The sequence below is a fragment of the Pseudochaenichthys georgianus genome, chromosome 22, assembly GCF_902827115.2.
Source record: "Pseudochaenichthys georgianus chromosome 22, fPseGeo1.2, whole genome shotgun sequence".
NCBI lineage: Eukaryota > Metazoa > Chordata > Actinopteri > Perciformes > Channichthyidae > Pseudochaenichthys > Pseudochaenichthys georgianus.
The window spans coordinates 31037753-31049712 of record NC_047524.1 but is presented as its reverse complement, the minus strand read 5'-3'; the positions used below and the strand labels follow the sequence as shown (position 1 = coordinate 31049712).

The 11960-nt window shown below is 40.3% G+C and overlaps 1 protein-coding gene across 1 annotated transcript in view; it reads right to left on the bottom strand.

The window, feature by feature from the left end:
• Positions 1-272: 272 nt before the first annotated feature.
• The window catches only part of ism2a (isthmin 2a), a 31634-nt gene continuing 19946 nt past the window's right edge, over positions 273-11960 (bottom strand). Inside the window, exons 4-6 of the mRNA XM_034111023.2 lie at positions 9563-9694; positions 2345-2413; positions 273-1523 (exon numbers count right to left, since the gene is read on the bottom strand). Coding sequence (XP_033966914.1) covers positions 1006-1523; positions 2345-2413; positions 9563-9694 — 719 coding nt within the window. The 3' untranslated portion in view covers positions 273-1005. The remainder of the gene's footprint in view (positions 1524-2344; positions 2414-9562; positions 9695-11960) is intronic.

Below are 11960 nucleotides of genomic sequence, written 5' to 3'. Positions count from 1 at the left end.
TGAATTGAATCCCTTTTGTCATTGGGATATCACATTTTGCATCAATGCTGTAGACATGTTACAACCTTTTAAGGAAACTCTACCATATACAACATGATCCAGATGGGGCTGCTCCTAACTCGCAATTCCTATTATGTTTTTTTGTCGTGTGAGCATGCATTGTGTAGCAAATTAAGACATGGCAGATGTTGACGGGAAGAGAAACGCCAGACCTGCTCTGGCAACAATTTTGTCAGACTTTGTAAAGATGAAGAAGTAGAGCATTGAAAGTCCAAAGTTCCATTTGACTTTATTGGCTGCATACCAGCTAAACAGGATTGATTTTCTGATTAAAATAGTTCAGGGGCCAATAAATAAGTACCTCCTCTCACACTGATACTGTACAAGGTCAAGTACAGTAACAGCAACATACAGGACCAGGGATGAGCTGACAAGTGTCCTATAGAAATGTCTTTATAACATTTGCGTTTACCAAAGTAAACCAAGTTTACCAGCCAAGTGTCAGTTGATGCTCGAGGCCATGAGGTTGGCAGAGTTCATTCATGGCCGAAGAAACGTTGTATTTATGCAGTTCTGTCTTGCTGTGCTTGTTCAGGATGGAGACAATGGTTAGGAGAAATTGGATTTTAATTGCCAAATACCATTAATGTGTCTTTGGTATCGACCCTCTGCACCAAAGTCCTTCAGCTTTCAGAGTTCATGTATCGTCACAGAAATGCTGTATTAGCATCTTGACAGAAATGCTGAATCAGCATGTAGTTCAGCTTTTTTTAGCTTTTGCAGGATGGAGACAATGGAAAAGACATGTATTACCATCATCCAATAACGTCTGTGCTATTGACCCTTCTTGTCGGACTGCAGCTAAGAACTTCAGCTGGCTGCAGAGTTCATTTATTGTCACAGAAATGCTGTATTTCAGTTTCTCTGTGCTTGTGCAGGATGGAGACGATGGATTTCCATCACGTCTCCATGTTATCGTCCATTCTTGTTCTAACTCCAATACTCTCAGTACTCCCTGGCTTCTTTAAGATCTGTTTGGAACACCTGTTCAGTGGGGTTCTCTAAACAGCTCAGCCCATTGTTAGGCGGCCTCACTGAGTGAAACAGACTCCAGTCTCCCTTGCACAGGATCCAGGGTAGAACATCCACCTTATAATGAAGTTCTGGTGAGAACTCAGTACTGATCAGATTGGGTGCTCCTGCTCCTTTTCCTCGTGTTATCAGTTTCAATTGATCGTCGTAGCAACAGTGCTGAGCGGCCAGCGTGGTGCTATCGTACGACAGCATGGAGCGGAGGCAGAATCTGGCGGAGGGTTTGTAGATGTCCAGGCGCTCTTTGGGTCCGCTGGCGTCCCTCCAGCGATAGGTCTTACGGAGTGGGCTGTCCTGGATGTTGACGGCGCTGTAGACGGCCTCTGAGGGGAAGGAGCACGGGCAGCTGGGCAGCTCTGTCAGCATCTGGTGCAGGTACATCTCCAGGAAGTCGTTCTTACAGCTGAGCCACTTCTCACAGCTGTCCACGTCTAGGTATGGGGATTGGAAGAAGTTTGATTGAATTAGTCTTTACATTCTTATAATTATTGGAATACAATAACCAGTCAGATATAGAACGATAGCGGGTAATTGCAACTGGAACCCAACAAGGAAATGGCAAAAACAAGGAAAGTAATACACCATTTCCCTGCAGTAACTTTCCAAGAAATAATTTCAGGAACTGTACAAACAAATGTGGGGCTTTCTGGTTTATTTTGCTATTAACCTGAATTAGCTTAACAACAGGAATGCGCTAACTTCCATTTTTCTTTTAAAAGATCCTTGCTTGAAACACTAAAGTGCATGCATAGTTAAGAGAACATCAAGGAAATCCCTTTGAAGGAAACTTTGGAGAACATTTACATGCACAACAACCTATCTATCACACTCCATAGGGATAACCCTAAAAAGTGTAAAAACGTTTTTGTTCCTTGTTATATTAAAAGCTTCTCTCTATATTTGCTTCCTATGGTGGATGTGGGTGGAGAAGGAACATGTCAGACACGGGATTGTGTTCTCCTTTCCTGCTCTATCTCTTGTTATGTTTGCAGAGTGAAGAGAACTTTCGTGTTCTCTGGCCGCTGCCTGCAGCAGGAGAGCAATAAAATGGAAACTAAAAGCAATTCAAACGTTTCTGGGAGGCAGGGTCGTGGTTTCATTGTTTCTCTGACATATTCAGCAGTGCAGCTCTCAACATGGGAGGTTTCTAAATAACAAAATCAGAGCTTTTTCCCCACCACTGAATGGAACATAATGTTTCATATGCAGGTCAACATACAATATAACATTCATCCAGAAACTCAATACGTACTTGTGTCCAGGGAGTCTGTGCTGTTGTCCTTCTGGATGGGTGTGGGATCACTCACTGAAATTGCAGTGTCTATAAGACAAACAAAAAACGAATTGTCTTTAATTGTGTCTTGACAAACATACTGTCATTTTACACTTTAATGAACAAAATAGGAATTGTTTGTTTGTTTGTAGCCTTTATTTAACCAGGTGAAAGCCCCTTGAGATCAAAAGATCTCTTTTTCAAGGGTGACCTGCAGGACATAACCATTTTTTTTTTTTTAAATGATGCAGGGGAACCAAAGTGCTCAGGTTTAAACAGGTTTAAACAGACTGTTCCATGTTAGTGGAGCTGCACATCTAACAGCTTTCTTCCCTAAGACAGTCCTAGCACTTGGCACATTTAATAAAACAACATCATGAGATCTCAGGCAATACGTACTTTCAATTCGTCGAGAGATCAGAGAGCAGATATAAAAAGGTAGTTTACCCAACATGGCTTTATAGATGAAAATGTACCAATGACTGAGCCTCCGTACAGTTAGTGAAGGCAGACCTGCCTTGGCATACAGGGTGCAGTGACGAGTCAGTGCTTTGCAGTTAGTAACACATCTCAGAGCACTGTGATACGCAGCATCTAACTTGATCAGGCAACGGGCAGGTGCATTCATATAGACCAGATCACCATAGTCCAGCACAGGTCAAAAGGTCACAGTGACTAGCCTTTTCCTGGCCTCAAGCGAGAAACAGGACTTGTTTCTGAAAAAGAAACCTAGCCTAACCCTCAGCTTTTTAAGCAGGTTATTGACATGAAGTTTAAAAGTAAGACAATCATCAAGCCAGATACCAAGGTATTTGTAACAGGCAACAACTTCAAGTACTTGTCCTTGCATAGTAACAATATCTAAACAGGCTCTGGTGTCTTTTTAGCTTTAGAAAAGAGCATTATCTTGGTTTTATCAACATTTAAAAGAAGCTTAAGCTCAGCGAGCTGAGTCTGAATAGTGTTAAAAACAGCCTGTAATTTAACACCAGCCTCCTTAATGGAGGGACCTTCACAGTACATCACAGTATTATCCGCATACAAATGTAAAGTAGCTTCATTCACATTATCACCTAAACTGTTGATGTATATGGAGAATAAAAGTGGTCCTAAAACAGAACCTTGAGGAACACCATTAGTAATGTTTAACCACTCAGAAGACAGTCCATCAAAGTGAATAATACTACTGTAATAACAGTGGGTGAATCTGTTTTTTAGGGCCTGAGCACGTAGTGCAAAGACCTATTGAAATCGTCAGTATTATTATTCTTCTGTTACCGGTTCTGCACTTTCGACCTGTTTTTGAGGGGGTTACGACACTATTCATGTAGCGACATTTGGCAACGCCGCCAGGACCGGTGAAAATGTTAACATTCTGGATTCGATGGGTGAACATTTTTCACCTTGCTCTCTAGCGCCACCTGTGTAAATTCAGTGTTTCGAAAAATGTACAAAGTCGCAGCGTAAGTCTGACGGACCTGACATTTTGCACACTTATCCGGGTGGAGCAGCTCTACATATTATCCTCTCATATCCCGAAGCTCCGCCTACTTTGATTTTTTTTTAATTAGCATAATGTGAAAAACATTGAAATATTAACTTAAATTCCAATTTCTTGATTTTCCAAACCAAACTTAGTGCACAGCATCAATGGAGGGGCAGACACATTACCGTACAAAATGAGCACGAGGTGTGGAAAAATGTGGCCGACATCAATCAAAACGTATTAGCAAAAGGGTGTGGCCTACACATAAATGCTCACAATTCATCCAAAATGTATCCAAATATCACAGATCTCGGTGGATAGGTTCAGTGTGTCTTGGGAATAGGTACAACAAACAATATTCATTTCGAACAATAGGGGGCGCAAAAAACACAACTAATTTATATCTCAAGAACCGATGGACTAAAAAAATATATATTGTCATAGACATACTGGCAAGGTGAGTATAAACTGAGATTTAAAGGGTCGCAACCAATGAAAAATGTGGGCGTGTCCTATTCAGTTTTTTCTCGAAATCGAAGGGTTAAAAAATGTACTGAGCCATAAGTAGGGGAGAAAATGAGTTACGGCCTTTAAATTCGGAACGCATGTCACAGCCCGCAACCTTTTCCAGACTGTAGAAAAAAATCGGACGTTTTAGCAAATATGTCTCAGTAGCGCCCCCTATTGTGCGGTAGTCAAATATAGTTTCTTCGAACTACCCGAAACTTGGCACAGAGATTCCTCATGGAAATGCGGACATATTTCAAAATGGCTTCCATTATCTCCACCCCCCATGAAGTCGGCCATTTTGAAATATGTCCATTTTAAGCGCATTTTCGCATACTTGTCCTAGGAAAATGATCGGAAAAATTTCAAACCAGGACAAGATCAGCCCATATACAATGTGATGCTAAATTGCGAATGAATAGTAGACTGCTCAAACGGGGAGCTCGTAAGCTAACGGAACATGTACCAATTTTGACGATTTAAATACCACAAAATCTCTAAAATGACTTTCGGACGCAAAACTTGGAACACACGTCACAACCCACGTCTTTTTCCAGACTGTACAACATTTTTTTACATTTTTGTACACCAGCTCAGTAGCGCCCCCTATTGTGCGATAGTTACATATAGTTTCTCCAAACTACCCCAATCTTGCCACAGACATTACTGATGGAATTGCGGACATATTTCAAAATAGCTTCCATTAGCCCCGACCCCCAGAAAGTCGGCCATTTTGAAATATCGGTGTTATTCATGCATTTTAAGCGCTTTTTCGCAAACACCTCCTCGGGAAAAGATCGGGAAAATTCCAGTCCAGGACAAGTTAAGCCCATATCCAATATGATGTTAAATTGCGAATAAAATAGTTGCTAGCTCAATCGGGGCGAACGTAGGCTAACAGAGAATGTACCATTTCTGTACCAGTCTCAAATGATTCCAAACTACTCGCATATTTTTCCAGATATTCACGAAACGCTGTATACACATTACTATTATGATGGCACAGAAATTTACCAGCAACAGCTCTGCTTATTAATTTCCCACATTAACCATAAACACCCAATACATATAAAACTCCTAAACAATGTATGGTGAAATGTTTTCCGTCTTTGTTTTTCTATCTACGACTACAAACAGTATTTCCACTACAAGCAGAACAGTAACACATCTTTCTATGCAATACAATAGAACAGTATGTGTTCACAGCCAATCCATGATTTAATGAGTATTTCCTTTGTGCCAAGAGCTGATTTAGTATATTGCATCAACGACCTTTTCAATTAAATTGACAATTATTTTGTCTAATTAATAGTGTGTGAAACCAGGCAGAGTGAGTGACATGGTGTTCATTTCCACTATGCCAAAGCAGTTTACAGTTGCTGACGGTGTAAGGTAATATATATTGTCCTAAGTAATTGTATGTAGCTGTGTTCAAAGGAGTACACGTTACAAGGCCGTGCGTGGGGGAGCTGCCAGACCCAGATGTCCTCAAAAGTCAGCGAGGTATACAAGGACCTCTCAGCAGACATCTCACCATGAAAAAAAAACGAATGGCTCACTACTCAACTCAATCTTGTGCACAGAGCCTATAGAACACATAATTTAAACCAGCAGGATGTAAACAGAGGAGAACAGCCGGTCTGATTTAGTGCCATGTGATTATCCTGTAATGAGTAACATACACAGTGTTGATCGACTATATAAACAGTTCATTTATTGTCTTGATACATGTGTTGTGTAAGACATTTGAATCAATTTGATACGTCAATATTAAATGTACCTTTTATTTTGAAAAACTTTATTGTGAAGGACAAACCGGATGTCACATTTCCGGTATTGCCGGTTTAGGGAGAGACTTAATTCAGGTAGCTTGCCTTGGCTGTCTGTGTGCGCGGAGGTTTTGTCGTCAACAGACTCATTAAACTACCCACTTCTCGGTACATAGAAACCCTGCTCCACGGTGTCAAACGTGAGTAATATCGCAATTGGTGTGTTATACTGAAATGTGTTGACCTATACTTTATACTTTATTTATATATATGTATGCTTTTCATTGGAACACGCCGTGGGTGTGTGCAGTGCTAATGCTAATACCTAGCGCCACTTGTTTTGATGTACGTTTTTGTTGGTAACCTCGCTAGTTTGTATCTTTTAGTGTTGAGGTGGGCACCGTTAGATTCTGTGTCTCCTTGCGGGTCATAAACAATGTGTTGGATGTAGAGCTAGGATAAGTAATAAGGGAGCTGATTTTCGGTGCAGTAATAGGTTAGCATTTTTCGCTCGGGGCTAATTCAGAGGCTCACTGTTAGCATTGTGTGTTTTTTGTGAAAAAATAAATGAAAAAGATCAGTTAAATTAGTTTTTTTCCCGTTCTATGGATATAAAATATTCATAGTTTATTAAATATTAAGCGTTGTTTCCTGAAAATGACGCGATTTCGGGTCCGTGGGGCCTAAGACGATAACAGAGTATGTTTTATTTTTATTTTATTTATTTGTTCACAACAGTTGTATTTGGATGGAATGAATACCTATAGTGATAATTCAAAGTAATAAAATGATTTGTACAGTGAAAACGTTCAAATGGAACTGATGGTTCCCAAATTACCCAGAGGTGAGGTGGACTTTATTTTTCTAAACCTCTCTTAAAAAGGTCAAATTTCACTTGTTTTGCATCAATCTTGATACAGGGTACTTATTATATGTTATAGTTTGGATTCCTAAAGATTTTAGTCTACTAAACTCATCATTCAAGGGTGGTTTTCACTATAAGTAATGTTTTTTTTTTAGGCGGACATTAGAATTTACATGTTTTTACTATGTTCCATCTGAATTTACTTTAAAATAAAAACATCTCTATGGTACGGTGGCCCTGAAGTGCAAGAAACCACAGCATTTCACAAAACACAACAGCATTTCACAAAACGCCACAGCATTTCACAAATCACCACAGCATTTCACAAATCGCCGCAGCATTTCACAAAACGCCGCAGCATTTCACAAAACGCCACAGCATTTCACAAAACACCGCAGCATTTCACAAAACGCCACAGCATTTCACAAAACACCGCAGCATTTCACAAAACCCTGCAGCATTTCACATTGGACGGAAAGGGTATTTCTTAGGGAGAACACTTATTGTTTGTGATATTGTTTGTGGACAGAGCCAGCCAGAGAAGCACTGCTGTGATTGGTTGTTTTTGCTGCCAATCAAGAAATGACTTCGTGATTGGACCAACACATCAGCCGTTAGCTGTTAGCACACACTCAGAGCTCACAGCTCCTCATATCTGTTCAGAAACTGGACAAAAGTTAAAGATATGCAAAACACAGACTGTCTATGTCATGGCGAATACAGTCGCTGCTTTATTTATGTCTGTATGATGTTGTTGTGAGTGTGGATGGAGCAGCTACAGGTTAGTTTAGCCTGATCGATCCGATTCCATTCTGAAAACACGCATTTTAAAAGCTTTTCGCCTGCCGTCTTGTCTGCAGACTTGTCAAAGCATTAATTCATGGTTTTTACTAACCGTTATCAGTATTAGTTACTTCGGCATCACTTTGAAACGTGTATTACAATTAAATCATGAATATAATGAATGAATATACATGTTTACTTATTTATTTGGAGTAATATTATTCATTTATAGTCCAATATTATCCTATAAGTATAAGCCAGTGAATTAATCTAATCTCTTTGTTTTTCCACATTTGTTAGATGCAGCAGGACAAAGCCACACACCCAGAAGACTGTCGGGGAGCAGCTTGCTGCAGAATTGTTGGAGTTTGCTGAAGGCCCTGCTGAAGGCCCTGCATCTCCACCACCCCCTCCTCCACCACTCACATGCATGCCCGAGTATTATCCGGGACACGAACGTTTGAGAAATTACGAACGGCTCATTTCGGAGGACACGCGCGCATCTGCTTGACGCCGGGATGACCGGCGACCCTCCCCTACAGGCGCTCGGACGCGAAGGCCCGCCCACAACTGCGTGCACGTCTGTGACCGCAGTTTTAATTTAGGTTTGGTTTTGTCTTTTCCATTAAAGGAAGTTTTCCTGGCTGTTGCTTTGAAAAGATTATTGATACCTCATTGTTGAGAATACGGACAGATCTAACCTTATTTCCGTCATATAGATATTTCCATACATTGCCAAAGCTGGAAAACAATCTAGTGTACCGAGTTAACTGATGTATATGTTGTGTTGCTTTAATGCACAGTGTTTTTTATTTCATTTAAGGGGGAAGCACACTTGGCCCACACTGGGGGTAACAAATGACGACAATGCAAAGAAGTAAAGAATGTCTGTTTCCAAACCATAGGTGTGTTAAGTTTCGTTCAATGTTTCTCTCTAAATCCAACACATGTGTTGAATATTCTTGCTTCTATAAGTTTTGCAAAGCTGATTTTTAAATAGTTCCTTTTCTTAGATTGTATGCTCCTTAAGTCTTACTTAACTTTTAAAAAAATGGTTGCTTCCTATAATATTATTACATCAAACAATACAAAATCTGATATATAAAATGCTGTTGCCCCTTTTTTGTCTTAAACACCTTGGCGCAAATCATTGTATGCTGATGATACCTTTAATTGAATAGTTAAAAAGTCATTTTCTGCTGCTAAATCTGGATTAAACTGAGATGTTGACCATTGGCTTTGCTCGACATAGACCAGTTTAAGGGTTTCTTCAAGTAACAATAACTCTTGATTACTGTGTGATCTTTCATAGTTGCTGCGAACGATTTTCGGTGCTTAAGATTCAAGAACCTGTTCTTACAAGTTTGTCAGCACCCTTTAAGGACAAGGGAAGATAGCAACATTTACATCACCCAGTTAAAGCCTGTTCAATCCGGTTAGGGTGGTAAAGACTACTGAGAACGTGGTTTTGCATTATTATGTTACTGGTATCTGTTGTGTACTCTCAAGTCTTGAGTGTTGTATTGGTCTCTCTGCTGTGTTTCTGAGTATAAAATGTCTTCCCTGGACACATTGTCTTTGATCATCTGAACTGAATTTGCATTCTTGTTCTTCCTCACTTAAAAAACACCAAACTTGCTATCACTAGTTAGCTTAATTGCATGGGTTGCAGTGGCTTGGTAGCTCATCTAAAATTGGAATTCATGCCACTTCTTGTCGTATCCGCTATAACAGCTGCTGTTTTGGGTGATAGCTGACCTAATTTAAAACATGTTTATGTTACTTACTGGCACAGTCCTCCAGGTCACACGTGCGTGACTCCGTGGCCGTACATGCGTAGCCACAGGAGCGGGTGCGTTTCTGGGTGCCGGTTCCACATGTGACGCTGCAGGGAGCCCAGTCACTCCACGCCTCGTACTCTGAGAAAACACAGGGAGAAGAATGAAGGACAGACAGAGAGGAAAAACAAAACTATAGAGTACTATATGAAGAGCGGGCTTTGAAGTTAGCTTGTGAACTCCTCTCCCAGCTGGTGTATGTGTGTTATGTAATTAAGGAGAGCAGAAAAAGGGCCGAGTAGCGACAGCGTGGGACCTCTGAGACACGCTGCTCTGTGTTTAATCAGAGCTCGCAGGAGGAGGACTTCAAAAGCCTCTTCTTGCAGTGAGAGTGATGACGGCTCGATGCTAGCAAAACATTGTATCAACAACTGAGCCAGAATGACTTGTTTTTCCTTTCCTTTTTTTCTCTCTGCAAAAAGGAGCTTAAGATAACAGTGTTAGATCATATGCTAACAGAGTAGTCGAGTGATGACTTATTTTTGTAGGCTGACCCTGAATTTAGCATCACAAGGACTCCCTCAACGGAAAGCAATGGGAATCCATTGGAATATTGCAGAAAATAAGCTCCGTTGCGTTATAAGTTCATGATACTTACACGTTTTGTTCGGCAGGATATTCTCCATATATTTAAACCACTTTCTAATTGTTGAAGCATGAATGAAATCACAAGAAATAAAAAGTTAACGCTATGCTACAAGGCAAGGCAAGTTTATTTATATAGCACTTTTCAACGCAAGGCAATTCAAAGTGCTTTACAAAAAAAAAAATGAAAGACATTAAGCATTAAAAAATAAAAGCTAATAAAATAAACATTAAGGAAAAATACATGGATAAAAGTTACAGTGCAGTCTAAAATATGAATAGTTCAATTAAACATTACAAGAAAAAGTACATGGATAAAAGTTACAGTGCTATATGAATAGTTCAATTAAGAGCAGCGACAAAAAGAAAAGTCTTCAGCCTGGATTTAAAAGTAGTCAGAGTTGCAGCCGACCTGCAGGTTTCTGGGAGTTTGTTCCAGATGTTTGGAGCATAATAACTGAATGCTGCTTTACCATGTTTAGTTCTGACTCTGGGGACAGAAAGCTGACCAGTCCCTGAAGACCTGAGAGATCTGGATGGTTCATAGTTTAGCAGGTGGTCAGTAATGTATTTTGGGCCTAAACCATTCAAAGCTTTATAAACCAGCAGCAATATAGCTACAAACGAACTACATCATGACTCGTCAACACCGCTAAGCTAAAGGCGGCTAATGTTTGGAACGATGACCGTAAGCAATTTACTCACTTGTTAGCAACCGCCGTTTTATAACACAAAGAAGGACATTTATGAGAGGGGTATTTACTGTAGTGTAAAGGAACAAAATGTCCACAATTCTTGGGTACGAAAAACACTAAAATAAAAAATGTGGGGTTTTAGGACAGTTTCTAGTGGAAGAAAGTGCAATGCCCTTTAAAAAGTAAAGGTCTGGGATTCCCCTGTTCCACACAGAAGATAATGATGCTCTGTGACCAATCGAAAATGACATTCTATTGGGGAAAGTCATTAGGCTCAATTCCAAGTCGAACCCTACACCCCCTGACTCTTTGATGGTGAACTCCTTCTGCAGTCTCTCTCACAGCTGAACGAGGCTCATTCTTTAAGGCGGAACGTGTCAATGTTCAATGTGGGTGGGGGGGGTAGCGGTCGGTTTGGAACTGGGCCGAACACACTAATGATCAGGCAGGAATTACTGCCAGCTTGCTTTGAGTATGAGAGTGAAAAGTCATCTGGAGGGTGAGCACATGAAATGTGTGTGTTCTTGTGTCAGCACACTGCTACATACAAGGCATACAGTTAGCTAAGCGACACATACGTTCAAAGTCTGCAGTGAAATGCCTCAGAGGTTGTCAAACTCCCCCAAAATCAGACATTAAGAACAGCCTTTTTGAGTGACGCACAATACATATTTGACGTTAAAATAATAATAACAATATAACTGTAATACCAAATATTCAAAGCAACATTGAAGGGTTCCAAGTCCAGTGTTGTTTTTAAAATCGGATTTACTAGAAGTCCTGTTTGGATAAGTATTAATAAAGGGCACAAAGCCATATTTTGAAGGGAGCATGGCTTACTTTAAATAGTTATTATCTCCGGGGGATCAGCAGTGCACCCATGAGACCAGCAATCTGGGAGAATTTAGACTTTCTTCATGCTTTTGCCTCATTAATGCCTCATAAATCGATAAATCACCTTAAACATGTACAAAATAGGCAGATATGACACTGATTCAGTCTTTTCTCCTGTCTGAAAACCAGGTGGCCACACAAATCACTGCTTGTTTTGCTAAAATTGTGTTAAT